Raw genomic sequence first — 23,061 nt, forward strand, 5'->3', positions numbered from 1 at the left:
CTTCCCGTTACCAACTGCAGCTTATATAGCCGTCATGTTTAGTGGAAACGCTGGCGGTGAACGCTATGCACGAAGGCGAGCATTACGGTTCTGTTTTTTTTTTTCTAACCGCCTCCCCCCCTCCCCCCCATCGGCGGGCGCCGCTGTTGCCGCAGGTGCACAGAGGCGAGCGCCATCTGGATGGTGTCGCAAGGAACCGAACGGGGAGCACCGCAATACTAAGACATAACTCGAACGCCAGCTGGAAAAGGGCCTTGTGTTAGAGTTCCCGCGTAACAGAGTTAGGTTTTCTCGTATATTCAAGTTACAACCCGACGCTATCATGTCTGCAGGTTGCGCGTAAGTTGTGCTTAGTGAATTTTCTTATGTATTTTACTTGGAAAAATTCAATAAGTTCAGTAACGCTTATGCGCCACGCGGAAGGCCTCTGTGGTTTGGAATGCGCGGTTCAGGGTAATTTTTCTCGTACGGACAATGCCGCTGAAGTCGGATTTTCTGTGACACGGGGTCCTCAATGGTTACGCGTTGAAAGCGTTCAACAAAACTCAAAAAGCAGGACACGTTGCTCCGCCAGTTGGTGTTTACTTATAGACATATTGGAGCGAACGGCTCAATTAAAAAGAGGACACACAGAGCAAGTCATAGGCTAAACTAATAACTTTATTCGTAAGAAGAAGCCGGTCTAGGTTGCAAGGTACGACATTCCGGATAAGAGGGAAGGACAACGCACAGTAAGAATTATTTCGTTCCTTTTTCTTTTGGCATTGGTCTAGTGGAGTCCGTCATGGGGCACTCGGCCGCATATCAAAGTTAAATTAATAAATTTGTATTAAACGCCTTTGGTTTTTCCAGGAGAATATTCATCTAGTCTATCTAACTTGAAGCGCTTTCTATAATTGTCTACGTTTTAAGAATGAGTATTTTTCGAAGAAATACAATTCTCTAATAAACAAAAAATTCCGTGTGGATACCTCACATAAAGTGGTGAAAGCATGACTAGCCGTCTTCATCTTCGTGAAATGTGATTGATAGCAGGAAAGTCGGCAAAGATTATGGCAGGATTAGCAGACCCAACTATTGTTGCACATTGTTTTCGCTTCACTAGCAGCACTTCTGGCTTCGCGATTTCTCACAGTGCATAGACCTTTTTGAATATCAGCAACTTTCGCTTAGGCAGCATTGAACATAACCCAAAAGCTGGGAGAAGACTTCTATCTGCGAAATTACATGGCAGGTCATTATGGCGCATGGACAAAGGAAACAGGTTCATGCTCAGGCGCGACAGTACTACTTCAAAGAGGGGGTAGCCACATGGTAAAATCCTTCAAACTTGGTAAAGCAGCGACACCCGTTGAAGAATGCCGGAGCGGCGAGGACTCCCCAATTTGGCCGTCCCCGTCTAGGCCATAGCGGTATTCATTGCGTTCTGCACCCAGGTGTGCGGAGCGCGGCACTTGCCGCACAACAAGCACTGTCGAAAAAGGCAGCTAGACATCAATGGCCCGCGCATAGTGCGGCACGCAACGGCCACTCACTTCGCAGCCGACGCGCTGAGCTCGCGGAGTGGCTTCCTGTGCGCGACTACCATGACCTGCAGAGGGTCTAATTGCCGGGCCACATTGGGCATAGAACTGGCTCAGAGTGCGTCCTGCGCAGCTACCCTGCTATGAAGCGGTCGGTGGTGAAACGAGTGCCTCAACGGGCTAAAGCGCTCAGTTAAAAGCCAATGCTTGGACTAACTTCGGTCATCGAGTGTATGGAAATGCGTACATACGTAAAGGTTTTCAGTGAACCTCTATCACCCCGACAAGGATCATTGTAGACGCAGGCCTTGGTAGGTGCCGCTATGCGAAGAAATTCTATGACGCGGACTTAAAGTACTGGGTATGTGCCACTCTATCTGTGCTGGTCTCCAATGAACATCTTTCCTGACAATTTGGGTCGCTAGGTATGTGTCCCCCTTCGTTGAACGTCTTTAACGCCAACTTGGGCAACTAGGTCTGTGCCACAGGGGATGTTCCGCTCCGCAATGACAAAAGATCCCTCAAGCTTCTGCGACACTAAGGTGAATTGAACGCACTTCAGAACGGTTTCTGAAGCATAGAAACCGACATATTAGCAGGCTGCGCCACAAATGCACTGGGTAGGTGCCGCTTTTCAAGGAACGGCTTCCAAGCCAGTGCTTTAGTGAGCTGCGTCATGAATGCACTGTGTATGTGGCGCTCCTTAATGAACGTGTCACCAACTTTGGTGCCTTTGGTGTTATTGTAACTTTGTCGCTGGGTGTTGCTACAATTGGCGTTTCGCACTGTTGTACCCGGCATCCGTTCGCGGCAAATAATGCATCACCGGCGAACCTCGAGCTATGACAGGCCCTTCGCGCTGCATCGTCGTTTTCTGAGGAACAGGCAGCTGGCTACTAAATCACCGTCACCAAAGCTGACGGGCAAAACAAGCGCCGTCATGGACTAGACTAGACCCGACATAGACTGTGACGCGCAAACAAAGGAGCTTATTTCGAGGCGACAATGCCGCCGCCCTCCATGGAACCAACAACTACCGCGAAGACCACTCCATCTGAACATGACCCTGACAAGCGGACCGTCACGCTGAGCTCACTAATTGATAAAAGGGGCCAATAACGAGGACTTCAGTAGGAGCGACGTTGACATCATGTTCCGAGTTTGATATGTCGTTGCCTCGTATGCGGGGGTGATCGCGAAAGATATTAGAGGCGGAGTCCGGCGGAACACTGCGACGTCATGAGCGAGATTTTTCGAACGGTCGGACGATTGTGATGGGCCGAGAACAGTGATTTTCCCCGACGAAGGAAAGGGGCAAAAGAGCGCTTAAAAATTGGATCTTTAGTGTTGTGTGCTCATGGTCGTATTGGTGGTCGTACTCGTGCTCATACATGTAAATCAGGATCGTGTAAATTTGTAAACAAATCCATTTCGACATATCTTGGTCGTCGTTGCGAACCTCTCAATCACCCGGCACCTGGCACATCACCAGCCACGGAACCATAATGGCTGCTGGGGGAATCGCAATAAATGGATGGCACCGGAGACACACAACCTGCGGCCAACGCCAGTCGCCATCATCTGACGCGAGTGACTGGTTGGGATCTGATGGAATTGACCGCGCATCGTGCTTGCAAGAACTGACGCAGCTGGTGACAACTTCGGAAGGAAGGTGTCCGGATTCATGACTTCATATGGTGAGTGTACGGCTTTTCTTCACTGAGATGTCACATGTCGTTGGGTAATTTTTGGGTGAAGTACAAAGCACGGATATTGTGTAAATGTTGACGGAATATTTCGAGTACGTCAATGTTGTCGTGGAGTGTAAGTTAGCAGCACTAAGGACAGCTATGAACTTAAAGGCACTAAAGAAGCCGGAGTTGTTAAACTTGGCCAGAATTCTGGGCCTCCAGATTGCTGAATTAAAGAGAAATCTGGAGGTCATTGACGCGATTGAAGTGATTGGGGCATACGATTAGGAAGTTGAGGAGTTCCATATAGCATTAAAAAAAAAGAGCATGTACAACGTGAGGGTAAAGAATCACTCGAGTGAAAGCAATAACAGGAAGAGTACGAAAGGGAACGGGAACGCAAACATGAAGAGCACAGAATTCGGATAGGAAGAAATGCGAAAGGAAATCCTGCATCTTAGAAGGCAACAGGTAGAGTATAGGCTGAGCGTATTCAAAGTCTGCGAAAAGAAAAAAAAAGAACGTTTCCTTGCTCTTTTCGACAAGGCTTGCGCGGAGGTTGAGCTTAACTGTAAATTTTGGTCCAATGAGCTGTATGGTGCGGTTCCCTTCAACTTGTCCTGCGTATTCTCTCCCTTTTTGGAGGAAGAGTTTCGGAATTACGATACAGCTAAGAGAGCTGGCCGTTCGATATACGGTTGAGAGCGAGTGGCAGGATCAACGGTACGAACAGAGAGTTCATTCTCTAGAGGCAATTGAGCGACCAGCCACGGTTGGGGTCACTTTGGTGAATGCAAAGCACGGGAAGTGCAACGTAGCGAGGTCGACGCCTGTCTACAAACGGTGGCATTTCCGGAAAGCGTTCGTTGGGAGGAAGAGACTGGTTCCAACAGTCATGTGAAGGTTAAGGAGTCATTGGAAACCTTCCTCACGCCTCTGTATGAGGGACATGGCTGTATAGATATGGTTAGATGACAGCCTCAAAGTCTATCGCTTAAGACTACTTGTGGGCTTTTTTAAGCACAAAAGCCAAGATAGAGCAGGCCGGTGACAGTAGTGAAGGTCCGGGCATATAGGCAGGGGCAAAATTTCGAAATCGCCCAAACAAGAGCTAGACACTAGTTCAAAAAAGGAGTACTTTCGCTCCGAACTACACGTGTAAAAAGGCTGCTGACGTGCGCAAAAGCAAGGCAAGGTCCCATAAAGCTCTGAGAATGCTTTGAAAAATGTGACAGGAAAGTATTTGATGGTGTGAATTATTCCTGCATAAGATCGTATTCCAGAAGCGTCGACGTGGGGTCCAAGCGCATTTTCTCACGCTAGCCAAAGTAATATTCTTCCAATTTGACATGGAGGCCTGCCTTGCAAAAAACATAAATAATGGCTGGAGGCGCTGAAGCTGTGCGAAGAGCGTAGGCGAAAACACTGAACTCTCATCTAGGTAGCGTACAGGAGCCACCCACAAGAAACCTGGAAATAAACAGTCCATCGTGCACTCAAATGTGATAGGAGCGTTGCATCAGTCAAAGGCATAGCCTTAAATTGATTAAGTCCACCCGGTTTTAGAAAAGCTGTCTTTTCACGATCGAGATCGTGCACAGCAATTTGCCAATACCCAAGGTTGCCGACGGAGGGAACAGTACTTGGCACCATAGACACCATCAAGGACGTCATCTATATGAACTACGGCACACAATTTTTTACGGTGAGATTGAGGTGGCGACAGTCAACGCTAAGTATGCACGTGCCGTATTTTTCTTCACTAACATGACAGGTGACGCCCAGGAACTGAAGATGGCTCAACGATGTCTCTTGCTAGCACCTTGTCCTCTTCTGCTTTGATGGCTTGGCACGATGACGCTGCAACTCGCTAGGGTCTTCGGTGTATTGGGTGAGCATTTGCGGTGTGGGTACGATGCTTCACAAGGGACGTGTGGTCCAAGGGACTGTCATTTAATTCGAACATATCTTCAAACAAAGCAAGAATTACAGAGAGATTCAGCTGCGCCGCACAGGAGGTCTCGAGCACTCATTTTTCAATGTCATCATCAGGGCAAGTCGCAGACTTAAAAGGGCTCACAGTAGTCGTCAATGGCAAAACTGTGAATTGACCATGGCGAAGGGTACTTCTTGTGGTACCACTTATTTTGTGAAGTCAACATTTACCAGAGGAAGGCACGTCTGGTTGTCGGTAACAGTCAGTACTGTATGAGGGACGGTGACGTTAGACAGGTGTATGTGAAAACAACAGTAGGAATGGGGCCAGCGATGTAATAATCATTCTGAACAGGTGGCGAAAGCGACAGTTCAATACACGTCAGAACACTTGGCGGCACACGAGAAAAACCAGTGGGACTTAGGCGAGCATCGGGTGGATTAGGAAGATTGGAGAGGAGAGGCAGTTTGAGACGGACACCCTTGCTGAACATATGGTCAGTCCACAATGAACTCAAAGAAAGTCTATGTCAAGCATCAGGCTGTGGGGGCAAGCAGTATGAAAAAGTTGACAGAATGGCGATAAGTAATACCTGCGCCAACCGCACGCATTCCCCACCACGATAACCGCGCTGCTGTAGGCGATGCGTGCGACCAGACTCATGGCACGTGTGAGAATTTTCTTTAGATGACAGCGAAGGTGAGTACTCATAATAAATATGTGTGTCCCGGTATACATGAGTGCTTTTACAGATGTGACCTCTACTTGAACATCTCGATGGTTGAAAATCTAGAAGCCTCGCTAAATATAGAAGGCTGTGCGTTGTTGATGGCATCAGTGGAGGATTAGGTGGTGATTATAAGACTGCAGCACCACCTCTAGATGCCTTCTCGTCTAGTTTTCAGGCTCAGTGGGTCCTGGCTATGTCGAAGAACTAGGGCTGCGAAGTTGGTGTACCCTTGTCTGACAATGTTGCGGCTAGGACAAGCGAGCGTAATGCCGATCAGCAGTGGAGGTGTCGGAAGCGTCGTGGAAGTGGCAGGGTGGATCCCTTGAAGCCAAATTGGAGATATAAAAAGGATGTTTAGGAGTAGGAACGTTCAGATTCACTGGTGATAAGGTGTACGCCATTAAGATAGATTTGAATAATGAAAAGTAAAGAGCGGGTTTGGGTAGGGCATGGTCAGAGGATGAGTCATACTGCCGTCAGGGCGATTTAGAAAGCAGGTGGTCAGGAGGCAAAGTTTGGGTTTTGCTAGTGAACAATGGACCGTGTTAAATATACTCTTGCTGCAGAGTGGTGCCAGAACATCTGATGTGGCGAGGCAGGAAAAGCAGCTTCGACTCCGCGACACAAGATAGATTCACGTAGCCGCAGCAGAGTGGTAGTTTGGCTTCGTCGATGCAGCAGGATGTCGCGGCAACATTCGGAAATCCGTAAAAAGGGACCATCGTTAACATGGCAGTCCTTCACTAGCACGAAGCAGTGGCATTCCTTTATGATGGCATCAACAGCAGATATGTCGTGAGAAACCAGGAGATATAATGCGTCGTACGCAAGGTATTAGTGTATATGTCCTACTTTGTCAGACTCCTCCGTAGAAGTGTCGATTCTGAAGTATAGGGTGAGGAAACCTTGAACGTAGGAGGCGTATCAGTCAGTAGCAGTTTGGACGCAGGTATCGAGCTGTTTTTAGCGGCTAGCTGTCTGCCAAATGGATTGTGTTTCAACAGCTCCCATCTACTGAGCTCAACTGCACATGTTTGCAACCAAACAGCTAAAACAGCGTGTATGTAAACAATGGCATTGGCTACCATTACAGTCAGGTTCCGCCTGTTCTCCTTGTCGGCACGTTCGTACATGTTCAGCCATTCTTTTACGTCAAGAGATTGATGGGGAGGGGAAATATACTGCGTGGCTGAGGATACAGGTTCAGGCGTACACGACGTTTCCTCCTTAAAGGGAAGCTGAAAGCATTTCCAGAAAAAAATGACTGAAGAGCAGTACATCATGGTTTTCAACCCTCTAAATTCGGATATTGTATCGAAATTGAGCGAAATTAAGAAAGTGCAAACAAATTTTGTTTCGAAGAAAAATGCAGCAGCAGACACAAGGCAGCTCGCGCGCCTCGTTTCTGCCTGTGATTGGTCGGGCCCCTCGTGACGTCAACAATGGTGTTCGTCCGGACCGACTGCTGCCGCCACACATGAAGCACAGTGCAAGGTAGTTTGGTGCTGTTTTGCTGAGACGGTCATAAAAAATTTCGAGAGCTTGCGTTTTTCTGAGGAGCTCGGCGTTAAGTCCAAACCCCACGAGAGCGACTTTGCGCGCGACGGCGACGGGCAACGGCTCCGAGCGACAAAACAGGCCGTCGCTTGAACAGATCGCTCGGTGTTGTAGCTCGATCGCTCCTTTCTATAAATCTAGAACTCGTCGCTCGTCGCCCGGAAGTACTATGAGCGACTAGGCAATAGTGCGAAGCCGGAACGGGATGTACATGATTCAACTACTACTGTTTGTCGCGCGGAACGAGCAAACTATTGAATTTTACACATACAAGAATAAGAGCCTAGTGCGAGACCTTCAGAAATATTTTATGCACCTTTTTCCACTAAAATACATCGACTTAAATTAATAAAGCACGCGTCACGCTAGTTTCGGCGCGTATATCGCTGCCCTCATACCGGAAAGTCGTTGCTCAAAGCCATCGCTCGCGTGGAGTTCGGCTTGTAGGCGACGAGTGAACGCGACAGCCATCGCCTCGCTTGTCGCTGTCGCATGCAAGATCACCTGTACGATGTTCATACTTTACTCCCTACATGTACGAGCCGAGTGCGAAGAGCCGGCCTCTCGAAGAAGAAAAAATGCTGGTGCAAGCAGTGCTTTCCACGCGAACTAAGGCGAAGTGTTCGCATCTCCTTGTGTTGGAAATGTTCTTTGGTGAGCATGTTTTTTGCTAAGCTGCACTCAGAGATACAGTGAGTACGTTTCCGGGCAAACAACTATAGTGTTATGTTCCTGCATGCCTCTTCGTAGAACGTAAGCGGTGATGCGATCTTCGGCATTTGTGCGCTGCCCCAAAGCTGTCGGCAATTTACACAAACGGTTTAAACGCGGTAAAAGTTTACCGGCTGTTATAGCACGTGAACCTTGATCAGCGCGCCATCCGCACGATACTCGTAACCGGCGAATTCCGTCGGCTATGTGAGATGGTCGGTTTTTCAATGTGCGCGAGAGAAGGGGGAGCGCAGCGTCCTGGCGTACACATGCAAACTTTACACTTGCACTGCCTTATGGTAGCTGCATGTAGGCTGCTTCACAACAGACGTGCGAATAGAAAATTCGCGGCGCTTGGCGATCAAACCTGCGTCAAGGGTGGGCGATAAACATGCACCTTCCGTTCAGCGGGCTAACACGAAGGAGAACCGAAAGCACACATTATTGATAAAGTCTGCTAGTAATCGTCGTCACGGAAGTGGTTAGAGCACAGCAATGTTGTTCTTGAGCGCTTGAAGTTCTTTCACTTCACAGCAGCCTCCTACTTAGCTGAAAGCTTCTTGTCTTGCGGGAATTAATGTAACATCGGAACACCGTCGCGGCAGCTGGTGTTCGTGCAACCGTTGGCTGCACAGAACGCCGCCATGATCGGCCTACAAGTTCAATTGATGCTGCGCACGTCAACTACCACTCCACATACACACAAACAAATGAATCTAGGGTCGAGCGAAGCAGATTAGGACAGCACGCACGCAGAAATGAGCACGGTCAGGCACCGTCGCGGCTACTGCGAAGGAACGGAACACCAGTGCGTACGTCACTACGGCGCGGTTTCCGGTCTTCGCTCGCATCGTCAACGTCAGCAGCAGCGCGCGGCTCTCGACGGGGGGCGGAGCTACAGCTCAATTTTAACCGACGATTACGTCACTCCGAAGTGAGAAATCCCCCCGAAAGTTTACCTGCACGGTTTATAAGGTTCCCGCATCCGTATATGAGCGTCTTGTTGAATTCGACAGACTCTTCAGCTTCCCTTTAAGAGGCATGGTAACAAGCTCTTATGGTAGCAAGGTTCTTATTGTGTATCTGTATATCTATATTGTTTGTTTTTCCCGAGCTGTTTCATGTGTGAAGCAAATTGTTTAAGTGAGATCTATGTACTACATGCCATTACTCTTTCCTTTCTCCATTTTCGTTGTTCCTCTTTCCTTTCATTTTCTTCTTTTTTTTCTCGCTCCTTGCTGTCTGCTGCCTTTTGGACCCTCTGGTTATTAGGACCAGTCAAGTTGCTTTTGTAGCAACTTTTTTCCTAATGCGTTGGCACTTTGTACCACTTGTTTTTATGAATATAGGTATATTATTATAAAAAAAAACAGCACGATAACACATCGGACCGAAAATCAGCCTGAGGGGACAAATGTTGACTTCCAACTGGCGATATTTATTCACAGTAATGTGAATACGTACGCATGCGCCGAAAGGTTTACATGAAACCAATCGGCAGCGAAAAATGAAAATAACCCGAAAAATGCGAATGCGTAATCGCTTAGACAATCGCAGCCGCCCCATGCGTAACCTTTTATCTTCAGCCTTCCATCTAAGTCCTTTGCTGGATAAGACAATTGATGCTTTGCTCACGCAGACTTACTGTTCCCTGGCCATCTGAGCTGCCTCGCTGGTTACATGCGTATCATCGAGCTTACATTTAAAAACCACTGCGGTTCGCTGGAAATGTGGGTACATCCGCAACTGCTGGGATGCAGAGTAAGAAATATTTCCTTAGCGTGCTCCCTCCAGCACTCATTGAAGCATCTGGCCGCCGGACTCACGTAGCACGCACCACGGGACAAGAGAATTCTGCACCAACAACATTATTTCACTAACTAACCCAGGTGGCCAAATTGCGAAGACGGTTACCTCGTATTTTCACCAAATATTACGTGTATGAAGCTATATACAAGATGTATTTGCAAAGATACAGAACGTCGACGGACATGGAAGAGAGCCCTGTCAGACTGCGTTGACATTTCGTCGTCTTCTGAGCAATCGTCGTTCTCTTTCTCACCTCTCCGTAAAAGTATTCTAGTTGATAATTATAACTAGCAAATAAAGGATGCCATGCAGTGCGTAGAACGCATAGCCGGTGGCTTAACAGAGTAGGAGAAGTTATGTCAAGGGGAACACCATCAAGGAGTGGATGGTGTAAAATTAGAAGACTCGAAGACACAGCGTGGGACGAGCGAAATCAAAATCAGTGCCAGCTGTAGAAGCTTTCATCTATTAGCGAATACAACGAAGGCTTTTCGTTCTTTTTCTTGGGAAACAAAGCGCGCCTTTGTATTGGAGCCCAAGGAGCATTTAAACAAGGATATTAATACATGCTCACCCGTTTCCCAGGGGGACCGGGAGGTCCGGAGATGCCCCTTGGACCCATAGGTCCCATGTCTCCTTTCAAGCCTTGTTCACCTTTGTGGCCTGATGAGCCGGGAATGCCCTGGAAGCAACAATAACCAGTGAGATATGCATTCGATAGCTTACGAAGTCTAGTGGCCACAGGCATACTACTAGCATCGCATTCTATACGTGACGCTCGTGGTAATGCCAGTTAACACTCGTAGGTCTTGGTGATGGTTACACACGCCCTTGTAAATAAATGAAGGACAGGAGTATCCGTAGATCAACTTAGAGGCGCCGTGCGGATCTTCTGGGCTAATCCGCTACTTGTTGCCTCTTTTGTGTTATTAATTTGTTCGATTATGAGAATTTAAGAACATTTTACTGGTGACACATAAGTTCTACATGATTCAATAAAAATTCAGCGCTTTGCTCCATCTCCACATATGTGCGTACCATGCGATCTATTACAAGAGAAACAAATTCTTAAGGCGTTTTAGCAATGACAGGTTGCCTTCCTTTATCTTTAGCAAAATGAAGGGAATCATATGGAAGGTACTTCAAGAAGGAACAAGGTTTTGTCCCAAGAGGTCCCGAACTCGAATAAATGTTAGGAGCACGCATGGGAAATTTGATAATATGCATTGTTGATAGCCTTTCTACTGACGCAATTGAGCACGTTCATCGCGTTGAGTGGTATCAGTTAAATAGGTGTGGATCAAATATTTTGGACCACCGTGGTTGTTGAGCAGCTATCATATTGGACTGCTAAGCACGAGGGCGCGGGATTGAATGCCGGCAACGGCGGCCGCGTTCCAATGGGGCGAAATACCAATACCCCCCTGTGCTAGATTGAGGTGCACGTTAAGCACCCTAGGTGGTCCACATTTCAGGAGACCCTCACTACGGCGCGCCTCATAATCAGATTGTGGGTCTGGCGCGTAATTCCCGATAATTTATTTCACATTTAGATGTTTTGTAATGTCTCCACTATAAATTCAGACGGAACGTGCTCTTTGCCTGCACATAAACGAAATAAAAAATATGCGTAAGCCAAGAACTCTCGCCTTCCACACGCGATTTTCACAAAATGCTTGTCGAGATCGCTAGAAGCCAGTCCGGAGAAGCAGCCATAAAACTGTGATAATTTAAGCTTTTCATGTATAGAAACAATTCATTGCTATGGCAGGGTGCACGATCCTCGTACAGCTGACAGCCGCTGTCGCTATAACACAGGGAAGGGAATGCTCGCTCATGACAATGCTTTCCTTCAGCATTAGAAGTGTGCTCAACAAACGCGACAACGTCCAAAGAATAGGCGATTGCTTTATGGACATCGTAGCACCACTGACTAAGTCACAACATTCGCGACAACAAAACATTTACTTCATCATTCAAAGGGGATCGCAGAAGTGGTGCGGGAAAATGAGATGCTAAAGAGGAAAGAGGCATTTTCCATTCTTGAGCGGCTTTCCTATCCGGTCTCTGATTTCCTGCAAGACTTCTGCGCTCCTCATTACGTGTCCTGCCCATGCCCATTTCTTTTTCTTGATTTCAACTAAGATATCAATAACTCGCGTTTGTTCCCTCACCCAATCTGCTCTTTCCTTATCCCTTAACGTTACACCTATCATTCTTCTTTCCATAGCTCGTTGCGTCGTCCTCAATTTAAGTAGAACCCTTTTCATAAGCCTCCAGCTGTCTGCCCCGTACGTGAGTACTGGTAAGACACAGCTGTTATAAACTTTTCTCTTGAGGGATAATGGCAACCTGCTGTTCATGATCTGAGAATGCCTGCCAAACGCACCCCAGCCCATTATTCTTCTTCTGATTATTTCTGTCTCATGATCCGGATCCGCGGTCACTACCTGGCCTAAGTAGATGTATTTCCTTACCACTTCTAGTGCCGCGTTGGCTATCATAAACTGCTGTTATCTTCCGAGACTGTTAAACACTACTTTAGTTCTCTGCAGATTAATTTTTAGACCCACCCTTCTGCTTTGTCTCTCCAAGCCAGTGAGCATGCATTGCAATTGGTCCCCTGAGTTACTAAGCAAGGCAATATCATCAGCGAATCGCAAGTTACAAAGGCATTCTCCATTCACACTTATCCCCAAATCTTCCCAATCCAGGTCTCTGAATACCTCCTGTAAACACGCTGTGAATAGCACTGGAGAGATCATACCTCCCTGCCCGACGCCCTTCTTTATTGGGATTTTGTTGCTTTCTTTATGGAGGACTACGGTGGCTGTGGAGCCGCTATAGATATCTTTCAGTATTTTTACATACGGCTCGTCTGCACCCTGATTACGCAATGCCTCATGACTGCTGAGGTTTCGAGTGAATGACACGCTTTCTTGTAATCAATGAAAGCTATATATAAAGGTTGGTTATATTCGCGCGTACTTGTGCTGTACTATGTGCGCGTACTTCAATGCTGGCCCTTAAAGCGCCCACGCCGGCGTCCTAAATACATTCACAAGGCTGCGTCAACGATATTACTGGCGTGGAATGTATCGGTTTGTGCAGCAGTACGTTCGATCATGCACCGCCTGCCAGCAAAGCAAAACTCCCCCACTGCGCCCTACTGGCCCACTACAGCCGCTACTGCGCCCTGCTCGACCACATAGGCATCGACCTCTATGGCCTGCTCCCATCCAGCGGATGTGAAAACCGCTGGATTATTGTTGGCGTCGATCACCTGACGCGCTACGCCGAGACCGCGGCTCTCCCTGCCACGACCGCGCGCGAAATTGCGATGTTCATTCTTCGCAACTTCGTCCTTCGCCCTTGTGCTCCTAGAGAACTACTCAGCGATAGGGGTCGCGTCTTCTTGTCAAAAGCGATACAATCCCTCCTTCGCGAGTGCCGGATCATTCACCGGAAGTCGACCGCATATAAACCCCAAACGAACGGTCTCACAGAGCGCTTCAACCGAACACTGGGCGTTATGTTGAGGATGTACGTTTCGTCCGACCACACGAATTTGGACACCGTACTTTCGTTCGTTACTTTCGTTTATAATACCGCGACACAAGCGGCCACCGGTTTTTCACCTTTTTTTCTCTTGTATGAGCGTAAGCCTTCGTGTCCTTTTAATACTATCCTACCCTACCGACCTGACGCTTCCAAGTGCGCAACTATTTCAGAAGTCGCCCGATACGCTGAAGATTGCCGCCAGCTTGCTCGTTCGTTGACATGCGAGGATCAGGGGCGTCAGAAAACAAGACGACAGTCATCATGCCACGCCTACGTTCCCTGCTGGTTCCCTTGTTTGGCTATGGATACCGTCTCACACGCCTGGCCTTTCTTCTAAGCTATTTTCGTGGTACCACGGTCCGTACCGGATCATCGACGCCTCCTCCCCTGTGAACTATATCGCTCAGCCCGTAACACCATCGCCAGACCTTCGTTGTCGAGGTAGCGTAACAGTGCATATGTTACCCTGCTGAAGTCTTATTTAGATCCCTTCATACTCTCTGCTGAGTAGCCAGGATGGCTCCGTTTCACACCTGTAGCCAATGTAATGAAGCAGACGTGTTTCAGATAGCAGCTCAGAGACGACGACGACGACCCGTGCTGTGATTTGCGAAAGCGCTCAGGTTGTTCGCTTCAGCTAGGCTGCTGTCTATCTGCTGTTTCTCGCCTTCAATTAAACGTCATTACAATATGAAGAGTTCGCTGACGGCATGAGATGAAAGCTGAGGCGGAGGACAGGAAGTCCCATGCCAAATTCATCGCGTAGGTACACGAAGACAGCACGACGAACTCAATGCAGGGAAGAATGCCATCAATGTAAACGCGCGCAGTGCCAACACCGGAGGGCTGAACAAGAACTGCATTAGCATAACGAAGGGGAGAGCCATTATACGCTGTCTTCCCTTTTCGCAATCCAGAACACAAGTCAGTACTAATAACGGAAAGCGATGCACCTGTGTCAACCAAGGCTTCAATTCGGACACCTTCAACACACACCAAAAGTACATTTGACGGGCGCTCCGGAGTTTCACGTTGTCCAAAGGAAGCAGCTTTGCCGCCTGAAGCTGCACCATTTAATTTTCCGGGCGGTGATCGGAGGACGAAATAGCCGGTCATAGAGGGGAAGAGGAGGGCCGCACCGGTGATGGAGAGCGACGACGCGGGAAGCGCAATGAACCTGCAGTGTTGAAGTCCTGTGGATATGGGGAACGTCGTGGATAATAATCGTAGTCAGAACGCCGACGTCGTGGTACCAGGGCCAGAAAACTCATCTCTTTCAAACCCGTCATAGGCACGTCTTTGATCTTGCTGACGGCGTCCACAAAACCTTGGAATGTGGCCACGGATGCTGCAGTAGTAACAAACCGGTCGAGGTGGGCTCCATGCGTTGTAAGATGGAACAGGTGGTGGTCTTGTGGTTATGGGATTCATAGACACGTGCCGTGCCGGCGCCTGTTGCGGTGGTTGCTGGGAGGGTGGCACCATGGAGGCAACCTGAGCGTAAGTTGCCGTAGGGATATGGTGCGGGCTCGGAACTTGCGGGCAGGTCACGACAGCTATCTCTTCCCACACGATATGGCGTAGGCCGCCACCAGGAGACGTTAGATGGACCTCAGGAGGGTTTGACGAAGCTTGGGCGTGCAGTTCCTCACGGATGAAGAAGCGAATCAAGGCACGTAGCTCGCTGTCGTTGGACGCTTTGAAATCACATGTGTCAAGGTGTAAGCGGAGCATATGAAGCTCATCGAGACGCTGACACGTGCTGATGATGTCTCCGACGGTTGTGGGATTCAGCACTACAAGAAATTGAATGCCGCAGCCCCAATACCCTTGAGCAGGTTGCGTACACGGTCACTCTCTGCCATCGAGGTATTCATGCAGCGGCAGAGAGCGAGGACGTCCTGTATGTACGAAGTGTAAGACTCGCCCGAGTTCTGAACACCCTCAGCAAGCTTCTTAGTAGTAGTATGTTTATTTGGCCATATTATATACAATACAATATGCCCTCGAGGTGAGGCTAAAGGAGGTAGACCAAGCATACCTCCTGACAAGGCCTAAACCCCGATCACACATCATGGAAACGGGGGCCGAATGGACAAAAGAAAAGAAAAATAATGAGTAAACATGATCACAATAGTAAATAGTTAATGATAGACAATAATAAATATCCATTAACAAATAAACAAAACATTTCATAATATGCACATTCAAAAAACTAAGTATACAGAATTAGCTGAAATTTAACCGGGGGGGAAAAGAATCGTCAGTTTTTTCTTAAATACAGACACACTATAACTTTCTAAAGCAATCTGAGTAAGAGACTGGTAGGCATTACACAATGTTATAATTTGATAATCGGTTGTTTGTTTACCATAATTTGTTCTGGGTCTTGCAGTAGATAGGGCAACGGAACGTAGACCATACGCAACGTTTCTTGAATTATAAGTATTAGAAAAAGAGTTAAAGTCATGTTTGACTTTATAAAAAATGTGAAGAGCCAAACTAAAATTGTATAAATGAAAGAAATTGCGAACATGAAATGTTTCGAAAAGATTAGCGTCAACAGATGAACTTGAACTTAATAAACGTAGAGCTCTTTTCTGGAGAGAAAGCAATTTGTGTGAATCAGTTTTGTTGCATGTACCCCACACTAGATTGCAATACACCAGGTGAGACTGAACAAGGGCAAAATATAACTGTTTTTTAACTTGTAGTGGGAGGAGATGTCTAACACGATAAATAACATAAATAGATCTGGCCATTTTTAGTCTAATGTAGTTTATATGATCACTCCAACCCAAATCGCTACGAAAAAACACACCAAGGAACCGGCAACTATGAACTTGCTCGATGTTTAAGTCATTAAAAAATAGTTTGATGTGATGATCTAATGGTTTGTTTTTTGGATGGAAGAGCATAAACTTTGTTTTGTTTACGTTTAATTGAAGTTGATTAACATAGAGCCAAACCGCTAACTCCTCAAGCCAGGTATTACATTGGTGTTCAAGTACTTGGAGACTGGAGCCGGAAAAAAAGACATTAGTATCGTCGGCATACATCATGATATTAGGAGTTAATGGAATGTTTACAATGTCATTAATATAGAGAATAAATAAAAGTGGTCCCAGAATTGAACCCTGAGGGACACCGAATTTTATCATACCAAAACTGGATTTTACATCATGAATCTGAGTGTACTGTATCCGTGCAGTTAATAACTTTCCAAAAGTGAATTTGCCACTCCACGGATCCCGTAAGTCTTTAATTTATGGAGCAGTATTGTATGTTGCACAGAATCGAAAGCTTTGCGCAGGTCGAGAAAAATTCCAACAGAAAAAAGCTTAGTTTCAAAATTGTTAATTATAGAGTTTTTAATATCTAACAGAGCAGATTCTGTTGATTTACCGGCCTGAAAGCCATACTGTTGGGGGCAGATAAGATGTTTAGCTTGTAAGAAATTGTTTAGTCGCCTATAGAGTATACGCTCAGCTAACTTCGAAAACAGAGGCAATACCGAAATAGGACGGTAATTATTTGGGTCATTTTTGTTGCCTCCTTTGAATAAAACGGTAACGCGCGCGACTTTTAATTTGCTAGGGAATACACCAGAAAGAAGCATTCTGTTACAAATATGCGTAAGAGGGCCAGCAATAATATTTACAGCAGATTTGATAGGAAAAGCAGCAACTTCGTCATCTCCAGGTGAGCAGGTGTTCCTGAATGAATTAATGATAGAAATAACTTCATCCACTGAAGTAGGGGACAAAAATATAGATTCAGTACTGCAAGAGGGTAAGTATGAGTCAACAGACCGAGTTGAATGACAGCTAGCAGAGGGTCGGTATGCTCCGGCAACTAAAAAGTGTTCATTCAGCATATTGGCAAGTGAAACTCCAGCATAATTCACCCCATTGACTTTCAGCTCAGAGGGAAGACAATTCTTCCTGTTCCCTATAATAACGTTAATACCTTGCCAAAGTAATTTAGGATTGTGTAAGATTGACGAAAACTTATTTATATAGAAAAAAGATTTAGCTTTCTTTAGATCTGAGTTTAATTTATTTCGAAACTTCTTAAACTTAACTAAATCATCCGGGCATCGCGTTTCCAAAAAACGAGAGAACATTTTGTTCTTTTCTTTAATTTGTTTCAAAAGTGCTCCCGTCATCCATTCTTTTCTAGCCTTTCTATGTTTTTTTATAGCTTGAGTTGGGAATGCAGCGTAATAGCATTCAAGCAGCTTCTGAATAAATATATCATAAGCACGAGACGAGTCATTTTCACCATATACATCTACCCAATTAATTGTAGACAACAAGTGACAAAATCTGGAGATGCTCTTTTCATCATTAACTCTACGAGCGTGAACGCGTTTGTTCAATTTGGTCGTATCAGTAAAAAGTGAAAAGAAAGGCAAGTGATCACTAATTCCAGAAGAAAAAACACCGGATATGCAACTCTGAGGTGGGAAATTAGTGAAGCACAAATCAATTAATGTTTCAGAGTGCAAGGATATGCGAGTAGGCAATTTAATAGTATTGTCACAACCATTAGACAGCATTATTTCATTTAAGTTAATCTTCAGAGCGTTATCCTCCAAAAAGTTAATATTGAAGTCACCTAGCACAATGATACGCCAGTTGTTTTGGTTAGCAAACTTCAGAAAACAATCAATGAAGCGAAAAAAATTGTCAGAATTTCCTTGAGGGGGGCGATACACAACCATAATAGCAACTCTATGAAAAGCAATGCAGACAGTTTCAAAATCAGTACAAACAATTGAATAATCCGACAAGACCTCAAAGCACAAATAATTTTGCACATATAAAGATACACCACCACCACGCTTTCCATCTCGAAATACTGAAATGGGTTTATAACCAGGAAACTCGCTGACATCTGCATTTGAGGTAAACCATGTTTCAGTGAAGGCAATAAGGTCAAAATTAAAGTTCAGTTTAGTTAATTCGGCTTCTACTTCTTCTGATTTATTTTTTAGGCTTTGACAGTTCAAGTGGTAAAGAGATAGTGTGTTGCGAGGATTGTAAGCACCATCCTTTAGAATGTCGGTGAATGACTCGGCAGTAAAATAAGCCATTGTTGAGCAGGTGTACTGCGCAGTCTCGCAGCAACAGTGATTAAAGCATCTTATCAATGTCCTCCTCACAAGCGATCCTGATGGCTCGTGCACCAGGTTGCTTTCGAGCGTAGATCTTTCCTTCCTTTGACCAGACGAAAGCGTACTTCATTTCCTTAGCCTTCATTTTAGCGAGCCACAGTAAATTCCTGCTAGAAGCCGTCAGGTTATCAAAGAATCGAATGTTATCTTCGCATTCTTTGCGCTTTGAAATCCAGTCTGTTTTTGTGGATCGGTTGGCAAAACGGATCAAAACCACAGGCACCTTGTCTGGTTGAGATGGAAGGCGGTGTAGCCCTTCAATGTCTTTTGCTACAAGTGTGGGCAAGTCAAGCTTCACAGCAAGGCTGTTTACTTTGCTCAGTAAATCTTCACCATCTGTCACAGGCATTCCATGTATTTCCATGTTTTGCCGCCTACTGTACTGGCTGAGGTCGTTCAATTCCTGACGCAGTTTTCGAATTTGCTGCCCGTCCTGGTTTGCCTCAATGTCGTCAACTCTCTTACGCAGGAGCTCGATTTCCTTGTCATGCCTATTAGATACTTCGAGCAATTTGTCATACGTGTCAGACATATGTTGTACAGACTTTTCAATGCTTGAAACGGTTTCCTTCAAAGATGTCAGATCATCCACTTTGGCCGTGAGATTTACCAATGACTTACTAATCTCAGCAAGCCGTTTGCATAGGACAGCAGAAGATGCATCACTGCCGCTATCCTGACTGCGAGACGCCGAAGATCGGCATGTCAAGCATTTCAAGGCTTTTCTTAATTCAGCATTTTTTGCTTTGAAACTCCGCTCCCCAACCCCTGCACACTTCCCTATATGAAACCTTTGACAGCAATCTGCACAAGTCATAAATTCTTCACCATCTATAATATCTTCGTAGCATGCAGAACAAGGATCAAAATTTTCAGATGACATTGCAAGCAAGACACTAGACCGTGGGCAGCAGTGGCAGCCCACGGTCTAGTATCCGAGCGGACAGACCAGTTCGCGAAAATCTAGCGTAGATGGTGTTTAAAGGTGCTCCAATTGGCGAAAGGGAGCTCATGATTGTAAAACCAAGTTTTCGCAACACCGATTAGGTAGAAGGCGACGTGAGCAAGTTTTGCTGATTCGTTCCAGTGGTTAGTCACTCACACGCTCTTCAACGTCGTCACCGGGAAGCCCAGCAAACACCGGTGGATCCTTCTGAGGGGTGGTGACTGTCCAAGAAGGGGTTCCCGCAGGAGTAGGCAAGGTGGATGTCGCAGTTTAGTTCTGCTGGTCTTGCGACATGGTTGAGTGCAGGTGGTAGAGGCGGCGACCCGAGCGGAGCTTCAGGGATGTAGCGTAGGTGAAGCTGGAGGGAGACCGGGAGCGAGAGGGCGAAGGAACCGGGCAGCACACTCTACCACTTGTGAGACGAGGTTTAGGCAGCCAGCCTCTTCTTTATTCTCTCGTGTGAGAGCCCCACCACCAGGCCCCAAAACGGTGTTGATGAGTATGTACAGGTGCGAATATGAAGAGCAGGAATAATTCTCACAATATATATATATCTTTCGCGTGTCAACGTTATGTATTTTGATTATATAAGTATACAGTTTATATTAGGAAGAGAACGCTATAAGTAGAGCACTTTGTTTCTATAAATACGACGCGTGCTACTCTGGCGCCATATTGTAGCCATCGTCTCCGCACAGCCCGTTTTGCGCGGCACTACGCTTTTCTTCTCACGCTTTCATTCCACCAACGACGACAGCGGCCCTTCGTCGCGGGTCAATAGTGCACCAGTGTCAGCGGCGGCAACACCCAAGCGAGCGTCACATCGAGCCTTACTTGTAGCCGCTCACCATCGCCCTTTGCAGAGCAGTGATCCCCGTAACACACGCTGGAACCGATGAGTGACTTCAGCCGCTGAGGCCGCGGGCGAGTGTAGCCTTCTCCAACTTACGCGTCCTTGGTCTCCCCTCGGAAGGGCAGATTATCTCGCCCACGCAGCTGCGGATGCCTTCGCCGCCGGCACCACCGCTCATGCGCAGGCCGTTTCCACTTCCCTGCTTCCCCACTTTACGCCTAATGCTTTCACTACAGCCTCCTCCACCACTTCATTCCTGGCGCACTCTTCTTTCAGTTGCCGCTGCACTCCGCGTTCGCTTTCATCTTTGGCTGCGCTCGTTCGCTCCGTTACGCCAAGGAACGACGCCAGGCACAGTTAAGTCGGCTGACACTATCACCCTTGTATGCACTGAACGCAAACACATTAGAAACCACGAGTGTCATCCATGTGGCTCCCGGTTTCCAATGTGGTTGCGTTCAGTGCATACAAGGCTGATGTGTAAGCCAACATAACTCCTCCCCACCGAAAGTGTTGTGGTACATTTGCTGTACACACAGCGCACTATCACAAACCGGAGTGCAGACCATGACTTTTCCACGTGATGTGAATGAATAATCGCGGCATGGCAATCCCGTTAATGCACTAATACATAGGCAAGAACACTCTTCTGTATATACAAGTGAGGCTTACATGCATCTCTACACCACCTTCGGAGTTTATACAGTTTAGTCTTTTCCAACGTACTCCTTACTTTTTGCCTTTACAGGCTTTCCTGCGCAAAACAGCCCACATACACTCCGCTCAACTTCACGCTACACTCAAAACATTGCACAAGCGGGTCGGGCTGCCACCCTATACATTCCTTGACTCGCCATGTCACAACCTCAGATGCAGGCGTTATTATTGTGTCTTTTTTACAAAATGGCGATTCGTAGTCTTACACTGCTCCTGCTTGTGCGTAGGTGTTGAGCCTCGAAAGCGCATTGGCAGATTTACTGAGGGAGCCCTTAATGTTGGTGAATTCAGGCGGGATCGCGTGATGCGAGCACTCGACGATGCTGATTTAGCTAGGTATGTAAGAGGATTGTGGTCAATTATGACCCTTATTCTCGGGCCAAAGAGCCATGTCTCCAGTCGACCCAGCACCCACACAAATGCATAGGCTTCTATTTCTATAGCAGACCATCTAGTTGGTGTCGGTGTAAGCTTCTTGTTTGAGTATGCATTGGCTCTCTGCTGCCCATCCATTTCTTGTGCCAAGCACACTCCCACTGCGATCTCTGAGGCATCTCTTGTCATCACAAAGTATTTCTCGAGATTAGGAACAGTTAGCACAGGTAATTTACTCAACTCAACTTGCACTGCGTCAAATGCGAGCTGTGAGTCGTCACTCCATGGGACTGCATTAGCTACGCGACTGTTTCCGAGATCGGTCAGTGGACGTACTATTTCAGAGTACGATGGAGTATAGTCCCTATACTAATTAACCAAACCGAGTGCGTAACGCAGTTCCCTCGTTGTAAGTTGCGGTTTCAGCTGCTCAATGGCTTAAACTCGTTCTGTGTCGGGTGAATTAGAGCGCTATCCGACAACAAGAGCCAAATATTTCACACTTTGCTAAGCCGATTTGCACTTGGAGGGGCGAATAGTCAACCCCGCCTTGTTAATAGTCTGGAGCACCTTATCTAAATGCTTCAGATGTTATTCCCCACTTTCAGAGTACACAGCTACAGCATCAATGCACGCACATGCGTAGTCCATGTGCACCTGCAGAACCTCGTTCATGATCCTTTGGAATGTAGTGGCGGAATTACGCAGCCCATATGCCATCACTCCCCATGCAAACAGCCCTCGAGGCGTTACAAACGCTGTGTGCATCTCTGAGTTCATTTCTACTGCTATCTCCTACTAGCACCACGTCATGTCTAGCAAGGTGATGTACTTCGCTCTGGCACCCTCGTATAGTAGCTCCGAGACGTTGTTCATGGGGAAACTATCTATTTATTTATTCATTTATTTATTTATTACGATACCTACCTGCCTTTGTTACGAAGTTCAGCTGATGATAGTCAATACAGAGTCGGAAAGTTCCATCTTTCTTAGCCAAACACACAATGGGGTGTGCATAATTGCTCTCAACGGGATACATCAGTCCTCATTCCAAGAGCTATTCTACCTGGCGTTCCACTTCATGACGAAGTGCCACACTTACGCGAAATGGGTAGCTTTTCTCTGGCTTTACATCTGATATGATATTTGTCTTATGTTCTCCCACTCTGGGGGCATAGCCCTGGTAATTCGGAAAATTCCTCCTCATGGCGATGTACTATTTGTTCAAGCCCATTCAGTTACTATGGCGTCAAGTGCGCATTCGTGCGGACTTCGTCTCGGGCGCTTCTCCCTCCTTCTGAACAGTCAGGAATGCTGTCTACCTTACCAAAGAGCACATCGCCTTCAAAGATTACTCCCAATTTATTCAATCGTGCGTGATATTTCCTCAGCCGATTTACATGGATCCACCTCTCTGATCTATATTAAAGTTGACATTGTAGTTGTTTGGCCGGTCCTATTCCTTGATCATTG

At 46.7% G+C, this 23,061-nt stretch overlaps 1 protein-coding gene across 1 annotated transcript in view; it reads right to left on the reverse strand.

Moving 5' to 3' along the window:
• Positions 1–23,061, reverse strand: part of LOC126529915 (uncharacterized) — a 934,270-nt gene that overhangs the window by 396,629 nt on the left and 514,580 nt on the right. The window contains exon 21 of the mRNA XM_050177364.3: positions 10,532–10,639. Within this exon, the coding sequence (XP_050033321.1) occupies positions 10,532–10,639 (108 nt within the window). The remainder of the gene's footprint in view (positions 1–10,531; positions 10,640–23,061) is intronic.

The sequence above is a fragment of the Dermacentor andersoni genome, chromosome 5 (genome assembly GCF_023375885.2).
Source record: "Dermacentor andersoni chromosome 5, qqDerAnde1_hic_scaffold, whole genome shotgun sequence".
NCBI lineage: Eukaryota > Metazoa > Arthropoda > Arachnida > Ixodida > Ixodidae > Dermacentor > Dermacentor andersoni.